The sequence below is a fragment of the Haliotis cracherodii genome, unplaced genomic scaffold (assembly GCF_022045235.1).
Source record: "Haliotis cracherodii isolate W230 unplaced genomic scaffold, xgHalCrac1.p SCAF_4, whole genome shotgun sequence".
In the NCBI taxonomy this organism is placed as follows: Eukaryota; Metazoa; Mollusca; class Gastropoda; order Lepetellida; family Haliotidae; genus Haliotis; species Haliotis cracherodii.
Window position 1 is genome coordinate 53,134,931 of NW_027266297.1, and position 21,825 is coordinate 53,156,755.

General features: G+C 39.5%; 2 protein-coding genes across 2 annotated transcripts; both read left to right on the forward strand.

The window, feature by feature from the left end:
- The first annotated feature begins 174 nt into the window (after positions 1-174).
- On the forward strand, positions 175-12,581 carry LOC139480301 (uncharacterized). Its single transcript, XM_071263358.1, has 5 exons — positions 175-422; positions 3,118-3,211; positions 5,813-5,972; positions 10,273-10,425; positions 12,399-12,581. Exons 1-5 carry the CDS (start codon positions 289-291, stop codon positions 12,563-12,565), a joined length of 708 nt encoding a protein of 235 aa, XP_071119459.1. The 5' UTR covers positions 175-288; the 3' UTR covers positions 12,566-12,581.
- A 2,134-nt stretch (positions 12,582-14,715) lies between these two features.
- LOC139479480 (scavenger receptor class F member 1-like) lies at positions 14,716-21,609 on the forward strand. The gene is made up of 7 exons (XM_071262327.1): positions 14,716-14,736; positions 16,432-16,456; positions 17,290-17,315; positions 17,778-17,847; positions 18,133-18,156; positions 18,383-19,216; positions 20,984-21,609. The coding sequence occupies exons 1-7, from the start codon at positions 14,716-14,718 to the stop codon at positions 21,061-21,063; spliced, it is 1,080 nt and encodes a 359-aa protein (XP_071118428.1). The 3' UTR covers positions 21,064-21,609.
- The last annotated feature ends 216 nt before the right edge of the window (positions 21,610-21,825 follow it).

Below are 21,825 nucleotides of genomic sequence, written 5' to 3' on the forward strand. Positions count from 1 at the left end.
ATCGTGTTAACAGAAATGTCTTTTAACATGTCTTTTACAATAGTCATAATTTTTTATAAATACCGATAATAGGATTCCATTGACTCAAAGCACGTCCAACAAGGTCCTGGCCGTTTTGAACGATGTTCCATTGACCGATTCGACAACGTGCCGTTGTGTCCTGTTACCGAGTGAAGCACTATTTGGCGCTCTATTTGGATGTTTCAAAACAAAAACAAAATAACACAACCCGTCAACCGAGAGATGCCTGCACAGTGACTACGATAGACGCTGTTATATTTACAGAAGATGGACACGTTCGTTTCCAAACCCAATGCCGATCACTGGCAGAAAGTATTATCCAATTATGGTGAGGTTTTCGCAGCCAAAACTGGCCGAATGAAGAAGGAGAAGGGCACAGAGTTGCAGGATCTAGATGAATGGTAGGTACAGATGAGGACAAGCTAAGGATCACATGCAACAACAGTAGCAGTCTATTTGTCTAAATGTTGGTTCATATTATCTTACCACTCTCTAACGTGGGAGGTAGTTTTAATTGATAATGTAAACATTGTTTGAAAACTTTCACAATGTTTAAACATCAGTTATCCTTCGTACAAACATGCTACCAGTATCTGGTAATATTGCTGTTAACAGGGATATAAGGACATATATCAAGGCAGTGACAAAACATTTCCTTATCATTTTATGTCATATTGACAAGGACAAAATTGGTAATATTCAAAGTCCAAATGGCAAGGTGTCAATAGTTGAAAATTGACAATAATTGCATAGTTTTACATATTTAATGGTTTGTTACATAATTTGACAAAATGTCAACAAGAACTTTTTTGTAAGGGAAATATTGTTTGGTTGTTGTTAAATGCTGCACTCAGCAATATTCCAGCTCTATGTAACAAAGCTATTTTGCGTAACACATCAAACTAGCAAACCAATGACCAAGACCAGACTGACTTATGCATTTCCTTTCTGTTATTGTTTCAAGGCCATGTTTTTTTGTACAGATACAAGATATTTAATAATAGGATAATAGAAGCTTGAATACATATCTCTATCCTGTTGTCATCGATACGTCTTAATTCCAGTTGTTGACATAAAACAATGATGAACTGACTCAACTCACATTTTAAAATAATTTTGCCCTGTAATGAAATCTTGTATCGTCATTACCATCAGAGCTCTAAAATGGTTAGATAGGAATCAGTTATATTTTTAACTCTATTAATGCAACATCATATTTCTGGAGATTTTGGTGTTTTCATCACTGGTTGTCTAAGTGGAATGTTTTTCACTCATCATTGTCTATGTCAATGGGGGCATGGGTGGCCCAGTCGTCTAAGGCGCCGCGATTCACTGTGCAGAGTTGCGCCCTTTGGGCACGCCAGAAACCTATGATTGAGGGTTCGAATCCCGGTTCGCCACGATTATGTTTCTAGGTTTGTCAGCACCATACCCGTGCTCTTGGGTTTCACCGAAGTGGTAAACATCTGAGACCTGCATCACTCAGGGCTTTCCTCCCACATTAAGCTGACACGCCGTGATATTTTGGAATAATGTTAAAAGTGGCTTTAAACCCAACTTACTCACTCACTCACTGTGTCAATAGTTCTTCATATGGGTGACTGTACTGTTGTTCGATTGACAGATCCTACACAGTAATGAAGAAAATAATTACAATTCTCTTGTGTTTTGTTTACAATTACTTTAGAGGATGGTGATTCCAAAAATGAAATAAAATAGTGAGGTCTCCATGTTTATTTTGGATAAAAACATTGTTATCAAAAGTAAAATTTTGAAATTTTGCCAAATGTTTTTCGATGTTCCATATTTTTACATCAAAAGTTAAGTTTTGTATCTTTTCGAGTGTCGGTAAATGACCCTTTGAAATACTGTTGAACGACATCTTGGAGTCTGCCATGTTTACTTCTGTCCTCCCTGAGCCATATTCATAACAAACTGGTTTAAAAAGCTTCATTTTATCAGACAGGAAAGAGGGAATTTATCTATACATGTTCACTTATATTGGTGGTGTGATAGACCATGGGAAACACAACTTGAATACCCTAAATTACCTCCCTTTGTGAATGGACGTCAGATTATCATTTTTCAAATTCTGACAAACGTGGATCTTGATATGTATGTGATACACCTTTATAAATATGTTCTAAATGCAAACATATTTTTGTCTGTTTATTATTCATGAAATACATTGGATATTTAATAGCATGAACAAAGTTGACAAATAAAATGTTTCTGTGGAAATGCGGATGTAGTGTAGGTGTTTTCCCCGGTAACTTTTGTCTAGAGTTTTAACATGAATAAAAACAAATAAGCAGTATTTTTTTTTTGAACATGTATCTTGAGTGCAGAAAGCATCACTATTGTTGTTTAGAATAATGTCCCTTACTTTTGTCCTTGACTTCGTACTCAATGTGACCCTACACACAACACCATGGCCTTGTGAGGACCATTGCCACTGAAAATGCTGAAAATGGTGAGGTATTTTAGCTCATATTGTTTTAATTGTAACTTTTAAAGTGTGGTACCAGTACACTTCATTGGGCATCATATTTCTTGCTTTTGAAAGACGTTACACATGGCACATATACATATCCTGGATTTATCTATAACTGCTCTGAGGCAGATATTCGTCCCCAAGTCTTTAGCAACTGTCAGTAAATGCTCCTAAATTGGAACTACAGATTTTCCAATTCATGTTAATGTAGATATAAACTTTTGTGATGGCTCAGTCAGTTATTTCACTGATCCCAGGATCAGTAAACACCAGGAACCTTCAACGTTCAGTTGTACTTAATCTTTATTGCTGTGAATGCAAGTTCATAAAATGCCTCTGAAATTAAGACAATAAGGACTACCAAACAAATCCAGTTTTGAACAAAATAACCATTTTTTCCACATTTGACTGTCTATGGCACTTACTTTGGAAGCCCAGATAAATCTCTGATATGTTAGGGAGAATGTATCAGTGACAGGAATCTGTGAAATTATTGTCATCTGAAATCATGACATGAAAACTCAATAGGCCATAGTGGCCTGGGAATGTTGAACATTTCTCATTGCACCAGTATATCTGATTGGATGTTTGTCTATTTCCAGGTACCAAACTGTCCTCCCCACTTCTATAGATGACAGAGATGGAAAACATGTCACACATGATGAACTGGTGAAGCTCATGAAGTGGAAGTTGTTGGTGAGACCAGGGGTGGTATTCATATTCAGCTTGTCTGTTACCATCAGGGTTTCCCCTTGTCTATTTGTAGTGCATGGAAATAACATTTTGCTTTGCTTCGAGGTCAAAAATATATTTGTAGTGACTTAGCCTCAAAATATTTTTTTTAAAAAGAGAAAAACTTGTGACTGAACTTTGTGTGAATGATGTGTAGATCTAACTAAGTTACTTCTAAGATGATGTCATTGCATTGAACATGATATTGAAAGAATTAAAACCTGGTAATTTTCATATGTTTTTTTTCGTTGTTGAAAGTTGGGATTGACAAAAATTAGTGGGGACTGGTAATTTTTGGAGTTCCCAGTCCATCAGGACTGGCAGTTTCAAAAGCCAGTGGGAACACTGCAAACTTTGTTGTCACGTTTCATCCCTGGACCCTGTCTGGGATACCGACTTTTACCGGACCCATCCCATCCTCAGTTCCATCAGTGTTTGTCTCAATCAGGCTCAGGTATTTTCATTCTTGACAGATCATGGACTTGTTCTTACTGTAAATGCCCTGTTCCCACCTAAATGGGGCTTATGCTGTACCTCCTGTCATCCCGGTGACCAAAGTGGGAGTCCCAACAGGTTGCCTGTCATCAGTCAAGTCTATTGAACTTGAAATTCCAACAGATTTGGCATTAGGTTGCTCACTCAATCTCATCAAAATCTGATCTTTGTTCTCGCTACTGCTGAACAAAAATCTGAGGCGATCCCATTACAGGTCACGTCAGAATGACCCTTCGGGAACTTTGACTGACCAATGAAAATACTAACAGGAAGTTGATGTTTACCTATCAGAAAGCAGCTTTCTCAAGCTATATGGTGATAGTTCAAACTGGCAACTTCATTTTCAGACTTTTTGCTAAATTCAAAATATTAAAACTGAACAGAATTGTGAAATGTCTGATAGATGGCCAAGAATGTATGGCAGTACTTCCCATGGGCTAGGCAAAGTCTCTTCTATACAAATGGACAAAGAAAAAAATCATTGTACCAAATTCTTGACAAGAAATATAAAATAAAAGTAATTATTAAGTCTTACCGTGCTTACAGTACAGTACACGGCACCATTTCTTTACTTAACAGGACCTTATTATTTCCTGCTGAGACCCTTGAAATTAGTAATTTGTTATCCAGCATAACCTCCCTGTGTGACAAGGTCTGCAACCTTATACAGTCCCACAATCTGTTTGCTGACTTTAGCCTCTGCTTAACAACAGTCCCAGTGATCAATTGATGAACAGTTCCCACCTGGCCTGGGCAGACACAAGGTTAGATGTGGACAGCTATCCTAAGCTCAGTCAACCAAGCAAAAGCAACCAAGTCAAATTCAGAACTTTTGGTTGTACTGTTTGGTCCAGACTTCGATATGGGCCAATTTTGTCTGATCTGGTTTGAATAACCTCTTTTGTCTTCAGTCTGACCTCTGTGGGCCAGATCCCTGAGATTCATGCTCTGGACTATTTGAACTTAACTCTGACTGATGGCCAGTCCTCAGTACCCTTGTCAACAATGGGAGAAATAATACACCCAAACTCTGATACAACTCTGATACATACAGACCTGTTTCACTACATTTATGAGAGGATTTTCTCATTAAGATTATGTGTCTGTCATGTAAGTGACTTTATTTTTTTTAAAATTCATAACACTGTTGGTGCATGGCCTTTGTAGTGGTATTCTGAACTATCGAGGTACATATTGAGGTAGTATTGAGATATGTATCATATTGAGCACTTCCGTGTCATTGCACCCCTATTGTCAACACTTCTGTACTTTATTGTAGCAGTTCTCTGGGGATTTGATAATTATCGACTTTGATATCGATTTTCATCTGACTTGGTGACTAGTGTAATACAAGATGTGCCCTGTTTGTGCTCTACATCCTTTACATTATACTAGAACTGTTCACAGTGGCACGTTTATTTATTTTATGCATCGTTGGATCAAACAAGGAATCCAGTGGTTTCCTTGCTATTGTAGTTTATACAGAAATCCTACCCAATCACACACTCATCGTATAATCTTTGGAAATATGTCGGCCTCCGTCACTGTCGCACACCCCTGTGTTGACAAGTGAGCTAGTGAGTGAGTGTGGTTTTACACTGCTTTTAGCCACCTTCCAGTAATATTACAGTGGGGGACACCAGAGGTGGGCTTCACACGTTGTACCCATGTGGAGTTCTTGGTGTGACGAGCAAACGCTTCTACCACATGGCTACCCGATTGATTATGTTACTGGTTACCTATATTTGAACCTCTATTGACCTAATCCTGAGAAATGTTGTCTTAAGTGGTCAAGATCACTGCCAATTTCACAGCAAGGTCATTAACATATTCATAGAGATGAATTGCCATCTGTATAGCGGTATGTTATCATGTGGGGTGTTTGGAGGATACAGCAGTGAATGGGCTGCTCCTGTCTGCAACAAGCATTTACTGTAAGCAGAAGAAACTTAGTATTAAAGCAGGACATAGAAAAGGTTTAGATTTGAGTGTTTAGGTCATTAGATTTTCAATATTCAGTGATCCATTCATATAATTTCTTTCACAATTAACTATGGGTCTCTGTTTCAGAGGGGTAAGTTCCGACCTCGTCTGCAGCAGCTTGTGACCTCCAATGCACCGGATGATGTGATAAGCACCAGTAAGAAGGCATTCAAAGCGTTGCCCGATGTGTCGTGTGCTATCAAGACTCTGTCACTGCTGAAGGGCGTGGGCCCAGCTACAGCTTCAGGTGAGTACATCAGCTGGCAGTCTTGGCAAGTCTAGCATCCATTCATGGACTTAATCACCAGGTGTTGTCTCCAGCTCATCCCTGTGTCTCTGCTCTAAGTTGTATAAAGCTTGTGACAAGAGCAATGGTCAATATCAGTGTAATAGCGTTAGATTTTCATGACTTACAAATTGGTTGGTTCACAGTGACATATGCCACATTTAACTTGGCCAAGGTGTCATATGTATTTTTCAGTGAGCATAAATTTGATTTCTATGGTAGGGTCGATTTTTTTAAGGAATAGTTTGTTCATATATATGCCCAGAATAAAGAAAATAGCCAAATGTAAAAATAATTGTGTAAACAGTGATGGTGCTCAGTAAATATATAGTTTGTTAGATATAGCTGGGGAAAATAGATGGTTCTCAAATAGATTTCCCACATGCCCCATACAAATCAAATTGATGCTCTGTATCATAATTTCATCATGATATATGTGAGTGACAAGCTAGTCCAATCAGACTTGTCTTACAATGATAAACAAAGTGAATGCAAGATGAAGGAAGTGGCATGTTGTCCATTGTCTGTCTGTTTGTAGACATCTCCTCTTACACGGCAAGGCCTGTTAGAACTGAAACTTTCTATTTGTCTATTTGTAGTGCATGGAAATAACATTTTGCTTTGCTTCGAGGTCAAAAATATATTTGTAGTGACTTAGTCTCAAAATATTTTTTTAAAAAAGAGAAAAAATTGTGACTGAACTTTTTGTGAATGATGTGTAGATCTAACTAAGTTACTGCTAAGATGATGTCATTGCATTGAACATGATATTGAAAGAATTAAAACCTGGTAATTTTCATATGTTTTTTTTTGTTGTTGAAAGTTGGGATTGACAAAAATTAGTGGGGACTGGTAATTTTTGGAGTTCCCAGTCCATCAGGACTGGCAGTTTCAAAAGCCAGTGGGAACACTGCAAACTTTGTTGTCACGTTTCATCCCTGGACCCTGTCTGGGATACCGACTTTGGCTCTGGACCCATCCCATCCTCAGTTCCATCAGTGTTTGTCTCAACCAGGCTCAGGTATTTTCATTCTTGACAGATCATGGACTTGTTCTTACTGTAAATGCCCTGTTCCCACCTAAATGGGGCTTATGCTGTACCTCCTGTCATCCCGGTGACCAAAGTGGGAGTCCCAACAGGTTGCCTGTCATCAGTCAAGTCTATTGAACTTGAAATTCCAACAGATTTGGCATTAGGTTGCTCACTCAATCTCATCAAAATCTGATCTTTGTTCTCGCTACTGCTGAACAAAAATCTGAGGCGATCCCATTACAGGTCACGTCAGAATGACCCTTCGGGAACTTTGACTGACCAATGAAAATACTAACAGGAAGTTGATGTTTACCTATCAGAAAGCAGCTTTCTCAAGCTATATGGTGATAGTTCAAACTGGCAACTTCATTTTCAGACTTTTTGCTAAATTCAAAATATTAAAACTGAACAGAATTGTGAAATGTCTGATAGATGGCCAAGAATGTATGGCAGTACTTCCCATGGGCTAGGCAAAGTCTCTTCTATACAAATGGACAAAGAAAAAAATCATTGTACCAAATTCTTGACAAGAAATATAAAATAGACATCTCCTCTTACACGGCAAGGCCTGTTAGAACTGAAACTTTGACCAATACACGCTATGGCTCTAAAACACTCTCACAGATTCAGGGACTTACCTAGACCTGCTCAAGAGCCGATATTTATCCCCAAGTCTGCAGCAAATGTCAGTGAAACATTCCCATATTGGAATTACTAATTAACCAATTCATGTCAATATAGTTTTAACCAATGTTGTGGCTTTGTTGAGGCATCTTGTATCACTGGCAGCAGGGCCAATAAACTAGAAGAGGTTTTCATGCCTAGTTTCACCTTGTCACACTAAGTACAATGCTAAAATATGTCCACATTTAGGGACATAAAACATTTTAAAAAGATCACAATTTTGAACAAAACTAATGTTTTTCCCCAAGTTACCTGCCATGGGTACTTGGTTAAAAATCCTAAATCCTGGAGAATTCTGCTCCCATTTTGAATATGACCAATATGGAAATGTACGAGGGGTGTTCATTAAAGATTTCCCCTAAACCACTTAGGGTTATCATATTTGGTTGAAATTTCACATGTGTAATGAAGAATGTATCTATGTCTGGGTTATGTCTGAATTTGCAGCACCAAACTATTAATCTTACCACTTTTACAGGTGTTATGATCGAGTAGGGTGTGACAATGGAGCCAGTAGAATACTGAGCAGTGATTAGGTGTTTATATTTGAAAGGTCGCACACCAAAAGAAACTTTCGATGAAATGAAAGCAACTTATGGGGAAGATGCCCCATCATATGACGTTGTTAAACACTGGCATTGCCAGTTCAAGTGTGGTCGGACATCTGTGGGAACAGCTGCCATTCCTGGTCGCCCCCATTCAGCCATTGATGAGAACACTATCCATCAAGTGCAGACCGCCATTTTGGCAGACCGACGTATAACTGTTCGCCAGTTAGCGCAAGATGTCAAGATCCGTGTACAGTTTGTGGAAAAAATCATCCATGACAATTTGAACATGCATAAGGTGTCTGCACGATGGATTCCCATGTTGCTCATACCTTTCCAAAAGTAGGAACGAGTCAATTGCTCAAAGGATCTTTAGGACATGTGCTAAAAAAAACCAGGCAAACTTTTTGGACAGACTTATCACACAGGATGAAACATGGGTCCATCACCATGATCCTGAGACTAAAGTTCAGTCGATGCAATGGAAGCATGTGGAGTCACCAGCCCTAAAGAAGGCACGTGTCTAGCCCTCTGCAGGCAAGGTAATGCTCACGGTGTTTTGGGACCAGCACGGAGTAGTGATGATGGATTTCTTGGCAAAGGGTACCACAATTACAGGAGCTTATTATGCTTCACTGCTGCGGAAATTGCGGGACGCTATCAAGCTTAAGAGGCGTGGCATGCTGACCAAGGGTGTCCGTCTCCTGCAAGACAATGCTCCAGTACGCAACTCTTATGTTGCCCAGACAGAAGCGCGGTCCTGTGGCTATGAAATCCTTCCACATCCTCCTTACTCTCCTGACCTTGCACCATCTGACTTCCACCTCTTTCCAACCATGAAGTCATTTTTGAAGGGAAAACGTTTCACAGATGATGAATCACTGATTTCTGAAGTCAAGTCCTGGTTTGAGACTCAAAATGAGGGCTTTTACAAGCGAGGTCTCCATAGTTGCATAAAACGATGGGAGAAGTGTGTAACTCTTGGTGGTTCCTATGTGGAGAAAGACTAATACCTATGCCAAGTTTCATTCCACTAGGTCCATCGGAAGTGGGTCAGGGGAAATCTTTAATGAACACCCCTCATACTTTTTACCCATTCCTGTGAAACCTGCATGTATGATCATGTATTTTCAGTATGTAATGTGTGCAGTGTATTGTGATTTTTGTCATCTATATCACAACTTCACCCATTAACTTTTGTGTACTGCTGAGGCTAGGAATAGTGCAGTATTGTGTGTTATTATGTAAAAATTATGTAGGTTAATCAACATGCTGTGAAGATGTATGTTTAGTGGACACTTCTGATATTTCTGTTGCTTATATGAGCTTCTTGATCTTATAATATACCTACAGTAAACTACGGTATAACTCAAAGGGACCACAAATTTTAGTTTGTATTAACCGTAGTTTGTCATAAGCATATGTACAGCATAGATACAACAAATGGCTCGGACTAAAAAAAAAGTTTGTTATATCGGTAAGTTCATTATAAGCGTGTTCGTTATAAAAGTAGTTTACTGTATGTGATATTTCAGAAAACTTCTGTTGTATCTGGTGGCTCATTTTGTATGTGACCCTGGTACAAGATTTCTGATCACATTTTTCAGAAAAATTCATTTGACCTACACAGCCTTGTGGCTCTCATTATTGTGGGTAGGTGTGAGGTCATTTTGTTTGTTAGTTGTTGTTTAATGCCACACTCAGCAATATTCCAGCTCAATGACGGCGGTCTGTAAATAACAGAGACTGAAACAGACAATCCAGTGATTGACATCAAGAGCATCAATACATGCTGTTGGGATATGATGACCTGCATCAACCAAGTCAGTGACCTTGACCATCATCCTGTTAGTCGCCTCTTACAACAAGCATAGTCGCCTTTTACGGCAAGTATGTGTTATTGGAAACGTATCTTCACGGGTCAGGTCATTTTGCACTTGGCCCTGGTCAAGTAGACATTTTCGAAATATTTTAGCCCTCCATGTTTCCATTTCAGCCATACTGGCTGCAGGGAGCCCAGAGTACAGCCCCTTCATGGCTGATGAAAGTATGCTGGCCCTGCAGACTGCACCTCTGACCTACACACACAATGCCTACCTAGACTTCCTGGAGGAAGTACAGGCCATCTGCAAACAGCTGAAGCGTCAAGGTATTCTTGTCAAGCCCCTATGGGGGTTACAGGGTGGACCCTGTGTTGATTGTTTGTTGTTGTTTAACACCACACTCAGCAATGTTTCAGCTGTGTGATGGTGGTCTGTGTATAATAGAGTCTGGACCAGACAATCCAGTGATTGACATCATGATCATCGATCTACGCAATCATGACAATACGACATGCAGCAACCAAGTCAGCAAGCCTGACCACCCGATCCTGTTTGTCGCTCCTTACGACAAGCATGGTTTGGTTAATAGGATCAATTCTCAAACCTGGATCTTTGCAGGTTAGCACCTCATTTGAAAGTTGACAGAAATAATGGTTGGTGGTCACGTGTCAATATATGCTGAACTGTCTGAGATAGGTATTTCCAGTAGCGTGCATTCTATTGTGCTGGGTGCACTTTTTAACTATTGTGCCAGCAGAGGAATATAGGGAAATCCCTTACTATGTTAACAATTTGCCAAAAAAACTTGGATAATATTATACTTTTTATGATATTGTGACAGAATGGATAATCAATGATAATAATTTGTGTATCTTAGTGAGCTGGAAACCAATAAAAACATATCAGATATATGTGTTTTTAAAGCTTTCCCTTAATGTCCAACATGCAGCAAGATGCCATTGATCATACAGAGTTCATGATGTCGCAAAATGATCTTACAGTACACCGATGTCATTATTTTAAAAATGGGCAGCGCTACTAGCATTTTCTTTTGCATAAACAATATGCAGCCTGTCACATATTAGACCAAAATTCACTGTGTGATGTGTAAAGGCCTTTGTGAGCACAAAATGAGACCAGCAGGCATCCTTATTGTTTATTGTTCCTGGATAAATATTTTCATGGATGTTTCGGGATGCATCTGTGTTAATTAACTCGCTTCAACCTCTCAAATATGAAAACATTGAGAAATTTTGGTTTCCAATTTAAAGTTTTTACTGAAAGTTCAAATTATCTCATGTCATGACATGTTGTTGGTCGTCTGTCATAAACCTTTACATTTCCTCTATCTTCTCTAAAACCACAAGACCTGTGATGCTGATCAAAACGTTGCATGAATGATCCCAGCAATGAACTCACAATGCCATTTTGAAAGTGGTCATATGTAACAAATGTTATATTTGGGATAGATCTTTCTTCGTAAAGTACAGATTCTAGTACTTTGTAGGGTTGAGTTGGAAGCCACGAGTGCCTGATAGGGTTTTTGATTGCCGACTTTGCGTGCTGGTGATTTGGTTCCTTACTCAGTCAGTGTGGGTTCGAATCCCGCACGGGACTCAACTCCAAAAAGTACTAGAATCCGTACTTTACTTAGAAAGTGTTGTCCCAAATATAACATTTGTTAGATCCTAGCAATGTTGTGTCCGAAACAAAGCTCACAGATCCCTGACCCATTTCATAAATATTAAACATGTCTGAGAGTGCGGGTTAGAATCCTGGAAGGGACTCAATCCCTAAAAGCACTAGAATTTGTACTTTACCAAGGAAGTGTTATCCCCAGCAAAACATCTGTTACACAACGGTCATGTTTTGCAACAACTTGCTAGCCACAGCTGTCCAGGGCAATTTTGTCATTGATTTAAAATGTTCACCAATCAATCAGGAATACCTTTTAAGAAGGTTTTTTTGTTTTACCTTGGCAAAAGGGGTGAATTTAGCATCATGTATTGTTATTTATCACATAAATGAGTGGGTGTCTCGGTTGGATAAAGCCAAAGGATAAAAACAATATTGTGTTGAATATATAGTTTGATTTTTTAAATGTTGTGTCTGTGGTCTCAGTCAGTGTGTCATTTTTTATCGTCACAGAATAATGACCAATTTTCAGCATGGACACCTTCATGAACAAAAGCTGTATAAACTTCCAAGATAACTGTCTTGATATTCCTCCAAATATATTGGGGAGGAAAAAGTACTGGTGAGGAGGTTTAGCATCTGTATTTGTTTTGTCTTGCTGCAGATAAAGGGTTTCACTGGACCCCAAAGAAAGTGGAGTTGGCCCTGTGGACCTACCATGTAGGGAAAGTGCTGACACCTGATACAATCGAAAAAAGTTTCACGTCCAAAACACTGAAGAGAGTGAACGATAATAACGAAGAACACCTACCTAAGAAGAAAAAAAAGTGATTTTTGTGATGAATGACAGAAGCCTGAATAAATTGAGATTACATTACAGATTCTTCAGTTTTTGTTTACCTACTTACAGGTGTACGCACAGAGCTCTAGTACTGGTTTGTCTGGTCAAGATTATATTATTTACAGGCCGCATTGAGCCATTTATTCCTAACTTCTATGGTAAAGAATAAACTAAATGAAAACATTCAGTTTATTATCCCTTGCCACAAAGTGATATGCAACTTCAAAAGTCCTGTTTCCACCCTTGCCAAACTGGGCTGGAATTTCCAGGCTCGATTGTAGCACCAACAGTAGCACCAACAGTGGCTGTTACGAGTTATGTCCCTTCCATTGAAGCTTAAAACAAAATGGCGGTGCCCAGTCAAGACAATCTGATTGATTATCAAGATCTGTATTGTAATTAAACGGGTCCAACCCCCCGAAGTGCATCAAATGACGGGAGCACCTTGATAAAAGACATGAAAATATTTGCGACCCCCAGTAGAAGGTACACATGCTTTGTAAATCCTGCACTCGACCGAAATCAGCATGTTGGCGTCCATGTTGTTAACAAACCGGATTTCTAGTTTGATACGTGATTTTGATTGGACTATGCATAGACTACACCGGAATTCCAGGCTATTTAGGCAAGGGTGGAAACTAGACTTTTAGTCTGTTAACTCCCTTCCCTTGGGAAGATGAATGAAAGGGGTATAGAAGAATTGAGTGCTGTCCGTCTGTCAAGTTTCATTTTCGGAGAAGAACTAAAAAAAACAGACATATCTTAACCAAATTTGGCACGTAGATAGGTGTAGTGTTGAACTGGTGCCTTTTAATAGTTTGGGATTTTTGTAAAAAAGCGTTTGTCGAGTTTCCGTGGCAACGACTTTGACTTTGACGATTGAAAATAGTGGTAGTGCTCGTTTTGGACACAGATCTTGAAAACCGTACAACATTTCTTCACCAAACGTGGCACATAGATAGGTCCAGTGGTAAGCTTGTGCCTTTTTGATAGTTTTGGAATTTTAAAAAAAAAAATTCCATAGCAACGACTTTGACATATACTGCGAAAGGTGGTAGCGCTCGTTCCCATGAGCAAATCTTGGAAACCGTGAAATATTTCTTTCTTGCATTGCACACAACCAGATATGCCATTTTGGCGGGGGATGTGAGTATTTCATGCTCGTTTAGTTTAATGCATATTTCACATGCCCTATAAAAGGTCTGGGACGGGGTACTCGGGTCGGGTGGGTACTGAGTAGGACCCGGGTACCCACAGAACTACCCGGACACGTGGTTTGTCACGTGATATATTGTTTAATGACCAAAATTATCTAAAACTTTGTGGTTACACTACAAGTCACTAATGTTCCCATTTCTTTCTGACTATGCACCCATTCCTTCTGACTTTTAAGTTTGAATAAAGATAAAACTTCATGCAGTAAACTTCAGAGTTTGCATGACCAGATCGTTTTATACGTGTATCTAAATACATTTTGCAAGGGCAGACTTTTCCAAATCGGACGTCATGAGACCTACAGCGGGGAGCCGGGTAGGGTCGGATAATAGGGGGTGGGTACCCGTGTATTAGATTTGGACTCCAGGCCTACCCTTTAATGTTTATATTGATTCAGGCGAACAATGTGGTGGGGAACCCAAAATATTTTAGTTTTCAGACCATACAGCATGTCCAGTAGCTCACAAAGGCTGTATTAGATCATGTTGTAGCATGTTGTCCATCGTCATTAACGTTTTTTCATTATTTTACTTCGTCCGAAATGGTTTGGTGGATTCGGCTGAAATTTTGTGTGAATGTTTGTTACAATAACAAATCAAAGTTTGTTCAGGGGATCTCAATTTGAATGTTACTGGGTTGCCATCTTTTATTTTAATAAATGAAATAAAACAAATCTTCTCAAAAGACTTAAGGGCCAGAGACTTGAAACTTGGCGGATGAGATGGTCACCTTTTGTAGTACAAAGTTTGTTCAAGGCAACTTGATCTAATGTCAAATATTGATGCGAGCAGCCATAATGGAAAATAAACAACTTCTCTCAAAAGCAACTAGATCAATGAAGCTGAGACTTCACATGCTTGTTCCGATGACACGATCACCTAAATTTGTCCAATATTGTTAAGATAGGAACGTTGATATTCCCACAATGGCTTCCATTTTGAAAAAGGTATGTCTTTTACTCATCCATTTTTGTTCAAAATGTAATAAGATGTTGAATATGTTTAGTTATCATTGGGGCTCATCACACGTGTTAAACTTTGATCTAGATTCGACCTATACTAAACCTACACTGTGAGCCGGGCATTCTCCATAGCCTTCATTTACCCTGCGGTTTTTGAGGGGCAAATGTGATATCTCAAACTGGCCCATCAGAGAGATGAGCACTGGGCTTTCAATGACATCTAGTTCAACTGCCACATAAGCAGAGAATAGCACACAATATCATAGCATAGTATTCTGCTACACGCTACATTTTTCATCAAAGAATAACACAAATACAATATGCTTAAATGCTTTTCAATTTAATTATCATATTTAGAATGATACTGTTATACAGATTTTCAGGTGAATGTCTAGGTTACATTTCTTAAATATACTCCAAAACACAAGTGATATATATATATTTATTTATATATATTAAATGCCATTCACCACACCATGCCACGCATGAAGATCCGGGTTAGAATAGAATTAGGTCTTGGGCAACCCTTGCTTGTTGCCAGGGCGACTAACGGGATCGGGTGGTCAAGCTCGCTGACTTGGTTGATGTATGTCATCGATCCCAATTGCGTGGATGTATGCTCATGATGTCAATAATTGGATGTCTGGTCCAGACTCGATTATTTACAGACCGCCGTCATATAGCTGGGATATTGCTGATTGTGGCATTAAACAACAAACAAACAAATGGGTCGTCGTTGCGATGTAAGTGGAATATTGCCGACCGTCACAGAACACTCTCACACCATGACGCATCAATACAGCCATTCTTCATATCGAGACATGTTTGCTAAATATATTTGTGGCAATCGGTACCCCTAACGGGACATACATATAAAATCAAACTAAATTGTTTACAATCCTATCATTACAACGCCTACGTGACACCAACGAAAAGCTGCGAAAACAGCTATAACGCTTATGTAACGCACCAGGAACGAGAATGAGAGATATATTTGGGCAAGTGATCGGCGAAAACACTGAATTGTTGTCCCGCGATATTGCGGGACTCCCCCTTAAATTGGACACTCCACTAGAGATCACCACGTAGTTTAACTTATTGAATAGAATGGTCTGTCAGAATCTGTGTTCCTGGGTGTCCACCGAAGCGGTAAATGTCGACATTCAGCTGCGCTTTGGGTATTGCCCCTACATTTAGCCGTGATATGCCATGCTGTGGAAAGCAGTGTTAAACCGGGCTCATTTATTAAGCCGTGCACACCTCGTCCCATACATGCCGCATAAATGTAGACCAGGTCCTTCAGAGTTTGTTTGTAGTTGCATGTCAGAGAGGGTACGTTGCTCTAAATACATCCATGTCACAAGTAGCGAGGTACGGGTTACTAGTGCACAGTGGCAATGGTATGGCGTAAGATATCAGCCGATTTGCTGGTTTGGTATCTGGTGACTACTGGGACTATAAAGAAAACGACACTGTTGTGTTTACAGAAGCGATACGACTGAAATAGTCAGTAAGTGTGCATGTAAGGTCTTACGTCATTATTAACAATATTACTACGAGGCAACCAGTAATATGTTGCACTATTGTTGCTTGAAACCCTTTTCGTATGTGACCATAACCAATAATTAGTTTTCGGATAACTTGACCTATCATTTCCCTTGAACTCTTTATCCTTTATAGGAAACTAATGACACGTGTGCTCCTGGTAAAGCAGGACATGCGTTCCCTTAACACCTGGTGTCATTACTGGTTTTCATTCATCCATTCATAACATTGTCGCCGCTCTTTTGCCTTTTGCGCCCAATACAATCTGTTTCAGTACATAACCGAGATTAGTTCTTCTCTGAATTTTATATTACACCCATGTCTGTAAATCACAAGTTCGCCGAATCCGAAGAGATTGTACATGTCGTAGTCACATGATGTAAGCAACTTCAGATGTAAGTACAAATATAGAGCCATTTAACGTCATTTTGTTACGTCTGATTTGTATACAACAGTGTTAGATACTAATTAAGAACTAGAACTACCTAATGTATTTAATGATAAATATGTGTTTGAGTCTCAAAGAAATTGAAAGAAAACTATAAAAAAGGAAACAAAAATGTATTGTTTGTGAGCCGTTTTCTTAATGTTAACTTACAGCTTTAAAACAACACATCTATAATGTATTTGTCATATCACTGTAATCATGTTTATTTATAAGTCTTACAACCACCTGGCCTGCACAGCTAGAAACTTCTAGATAAAAGAATACTGCACTCGGTTTACAGCGGTGGGTTGATAACAGTAGGACAGACAAGGACGAAAACATATTCTCTTAATATATATTACGCTCTACTGCTTACAGTTATGGTGGAGAATGTAGGGAGAGGATCATCTAGGTTTAACGGTGACGACTCCTCAATTCTGGGAAAAGAGAGTTTCAAGGGATCACCTGTGAAGAAAGAAGGCGACTATGTGTAAGAGAGAGGGAAGACTGAGATCCTGACTGTTGATACACGCCGGGAAGACAGAGTTAATAGCTGTTCACCTAAGGCTTGGTTAATATATTTTCTACACAGGTGAATTATTAATTCTGATGATCATATGTTTGTCAGGTCCTAGGTTATACAAGTGAGTGAGATCGGTTTGGGCGGGTTTCCGACTCGGCTCTCTAAAGTGGCGGGAAGTCCAAAGTGTCGAAGGCCAAATATGGTTACCAAATTGACAAGGCCAAAGGGCAGGATACTAAGAGACTATGGATCATTATCGGGGAGAATATTGGAGTCGAACCTACGACCAGTGAACAATGGCAGCTAAGGGACACCACTCCGTATTTTCGGCCAGCGTACCGCACCGTGTGTCCTTGCTATACATGCGGCCAGTTACACCTATTTTACACCAGTTGTCTTCTGAAAATACATATTTTATTTTTTAACATAAATAGATGAAACATATGATGTTATACCTTTCTGAGCATTGAAGTTCACCTAACGAGAACAGAGAACATATTATTGATATTATTATATGCATTTCGATTTCAGGTCTTCCATAGTACCTCGACAGTTGACATAATGGTGAAGACCACCTCTGTGATGCCCGCGATGATTGCCTGTAAGTAACACTGTTTTTTAATTGACGAAAGTGCACTTATTAAAGCGCATCCTTAAATGTGTTTCCCTCTGTGTAACACTGTAACGTATCATTTAGACTACATGTAGGTGTTTGACTGTTTGAAGGTGTTCTGAACAAATTAAACAATCGTCGTGTACTATTCCTATGAATGAGTTGTGATTTCTGTTTTCCATTGTATATAATTCAGCAACTGAAGTGGTACAATATGCATTTTGTGATAGAACGCTTTGTAACGAAAGGTACATGTTTTACTTATATTTTCAGGCATTCTCCTTGGTATCTGTTGTGGTAAGAACTTTATCTTCTAATGTCCGAATACAAATTATAATGTCGATGTTTTCCCCAATCAAATGTTCATATTAAACGTCAGTGTTAAGATTCACACTCGATACCCTACATTGGTACAATATTTGAAGCCCATTTCAGGTGTACATCGACGTTATATGGCTGGACTATTGCTGAATAGTGTTGTACAACTCACTCACTCACTGTTTCTAATATGTTGTGTTTGTAGTGAGGTCAGCATATGGACAATGTGGAGACCACTGCCTCGACTGTAAGCATGGTATCTGCAGCGAGTGTATATATGGATGGTACGGTACTGATTGCACGAAAACTTGTCAAGGGTGCTGGTACGATAGATGTGAAAGAGACACAGGGAGATGTGTACAGTGTTCGCCTGGATACTACTCTAATGCATGTAATAAAGGATGTCCACTTGACTGTCGTGAAAGCTATGATGGGGACAGGTATTGTGACCGTGACACAGGGGGTTGCCTAGAGGGGTGTGTCCCTGGGCGGTGGGGACATCAGTGTGAGAGACTCTGCAGCAGCACCTGTGAGGAGTCCGCATGTGACCAGGATGAAGGAACATGTCTTCTTCGTTGTACCGATGGATGGTTCGGCCTGTCGTGTGATACACCATGTCCAGAAAACTGTCTTGGAAACAGGTGTAACGAATTTCAAGGATATTGTGGTCGCTGCAAGCCAGGGTTTATTGGAAGAAAGTGTGACATACAGTGTAGGAATTGCGCAGACAATACTTGCATCTACAACGAACTGCTCTCATCTGTTAGTTGTACCAAAGGTTGCGTGAAGGGATGGACGGACGAGGACTGTCAGTCCCCTTGCAGCAACAGATGTCTTGACGAGGAGTGCAACATCAATGGCACGTGCAAGAGATGTCCAGATGGATATTATGGTGACATTTGTACTGTGGCATGTGAACAAACTTGCCTAAAATGTGAGCAGATATCCGGAGTATGTACTCTCAAGCAAAGTCGAGAAATTGGTCCAAAGGAGGATTCATATGACTTGCCCACCACGCCCATAGTACTGCTGTCACATGGTGGGTCGTCCCGATTTGTTTTACTCGATAAGTTCACACGATATATTGGCACGATTCCATTGGACGAGTGGTCGGTCATATTGATGTTCATAAGTGTATGAACGACACAATTTGACGTTCATACGTTTTCACGAGACCGTGTTCTTGAAATCACTGACGGACTACTTTCACATTCTTGGGGAAGCCCCCGGGAATTCCCTAGCACGAATAGATACAGAAGGGTTGTTTCTCACCATTTGAACTATGTGTTTTAGCATATATTGGGATAAGTCAGAGAGATTGATTGCTTGTCCGTTCAAGAATATCCTCGCTACAACCCAAACACGAACAAAACGAAGAAAAGCATATTCAAACTACCGTTGTATCTATTATCACATCTCTACAATCGACTTTCAGTGATCGGCCAATTTATCAGTGATAACTAAGACTTGTAATGGCCACAGGTTCATTAAAAACTTCGGAAATCTCTCCCGTCACGTTTATCGTGTCGTCCATTTTGACGTCATGGGCTTGATGAAAATGTATTACGACGCGCTGTCATTGTGACTGACCGACTTACTGAGGTAGCCCTAAACAGACTGTTCCCAACTTATGATGATATTGTTTGAGTAAATTGCTTTACAGAAACTATAAAAGTTGTTTGTGTTGAGCATGTTGTGCATACATAAGCTCACCTCTCGTATTGAGAACTATTCTATTCCGCGAGACAGCTGGGAGTTGTATGGCTGGCAGTGTAAACATGACGTCACACGTACCAATTATGATTGTGTTTTAATAAAGTTAGATAAAGGTCTGCGTCCTTTGGGGTACAAATAGTGATATAAACAAGCTCCGACGTTCATGCAGTTTGGCCCTCACTCTATCAAGGTTCATACTCCAATGAACTCACGCAAAGTGAAGGTCAATTCTTAAATACATGAATGTCTACTTCAATTAAATGAGGTCATAAAATCTCACCAAACCACACTATAAAGATGTCTAACATCGATAATTAACACACGAAATGCCAAAGGACCAGGTGTTAGTGTAGATTTAAGCAAGGGCAAACAGTTGTGTACAGGTGTTTCCCTGATACAGTCAAGAAAAGAGGAAAGTAAATAATCCACAGTGGCTTGGTGTGATACTAACACTATCGATATCAGTCACACATTTGCTATTTTGAGAACTGGATGTCCAACACTATAAAAATGTCATGTTGTCCATCCATATGGCCATCTGGGGATATCAGGATGGAACAAGTCCCCAGTTACCTACGCTTTATGATTTGACTAAAATGGATTGGTTGGTCGGGCTTGGTTGATGGTAACGGCGTACGTGGGACTTTGCTCATGATATCTACCAATGGTTTGTCTGGTGTCCGTGATATATTTAGAATGTTTGCTGACTGCGGCGTCAAACAACGTTCACTCGCTCTCTTCTGACATGGCAATCTGACAGCGGGGCCAACACACCGATGGGCCATTTCTATTCTCGCACAATAAGCAAACAGCGCACTAAAGTTTTTACATTATCTATCGAAACCTGATCTTAATACATGTGTTTGTATATGCGGATTAAACACGAGAATGTCATTAGAATTTCAATTTACTACATATGTTGCATTGAACGGTTCCTACGACATGTTTAATGGATTGATCACCTGTTGTTGAATAACTGGTATCAAGGTAGAGAAAATCCTATCCTAAAGCAATGATCAGTTGATTGTTCTTACTTCTGTAATTCAAAATGTCATTTGTGTACATTGTATGTATTGTTTGTATTTGACAGGTTCCCGGATCACCTGTCCACGGATCTGGATGTGCATGTTAGCAACGATATGCTACGGACTCAGTTACGGATGGGGTTGAAATGAACTACTTCTTAACAGGATTCCGTTAAATGTTGTTGGATCGTGTTTATGGAATTTGGAAGTTTAAATTTCAATGATTGTTATTTGGGGATTTCCCAATAAAAAATAAAAATAAAAGATATCATATCATATCATATCATATCATATCATTGGAGTTGTGAGTCTTCATAAGCCGCCGTTATAAAATTGGTGTTTGGTTACTCTATGTACATCAAACAGCCCATCTATCACTTCGATATTCCATAACTCAAAAAGTGTAAAGGCTAAAACTTTAGCTGGTCGTGGTTAAAGCGTTGAAATTCGCTCGTCACGACTGAGGTCTGGGTTCGATTCACCACATCTCTACAAGTCGATTTCTGGTGTCCACCGCCTTGATTTTGTTGGAATAGTGCTAAAAGAGGTGTAAAACCACACTTTCACCCATTTTCTCTTCCACAAATGATGGGTAATTTGAACAGAACAGATAACGTGAATAATACAATTATTCATGTTTTGGTTTTCGAATCTAAACTCGTTGAGTAAAAAAATAACGACGAGTAGCAGCTATATCTTCCCCCCACCCGCCCCCATATGTCCAGAAACGATAACACTCTGTGACTCTATATAAAAGATACACACTATCTTCAGTTTGTCTGACGATTGTACATGCTATAGTTCATGTACGTTTTCTAATACATGTCCACACATCAAGCAGTTGCTAACCTCACTGATTGTGATTCATTATCCATATGAGAAGCCGTCACTGGGATGGATAATGGTT

Excerpts from the sequence above, each read along its gene's own strand:
- LOC139480301 (XM_071263358.1), top strand. The coding sequence starts at position 289 with ATGGACACGTTCGTTTCCAAACCCAATGCCGATCACTGGCAGAAAGTA. Across the intron at positions 423-3,117 it reads TTGCAGGATCTAGATGAATG|GTACCAAACTGTCCTCCCCA; the intron begins GTAGGTACAGAT and ends GTCTATTTCCAG. Across the intron at positions 10,426-12,398 it reads CAAACAGCTGAAGCGTCAAG|ATAAAGGGTTTCACTGGACC; the intron begins GTATTCTTGTCA and ends GTCTTGCTGCAG.
- LOC139479480 (XM_071262327.1), top strand. The coding sequence starts at position 14,716 with ATGGCTTCCATTTTGAAAAAG. Across the intron at positions 17,316-17,777 it reads TTAATATATTTTCTACACAG|GTCTTCCATAGTACCTCGAC; the intron begins GTGAATTATTAA and ends TTTCGATTTCAG. Across the intron at positions 18,157-18,382 it reads TCTCCTTGGTATCTGTTGTG|TGAGGTCAGCATATGGACAA; the intron begins GTAAGAACTTTA and ends TTGTGTTTGTAG.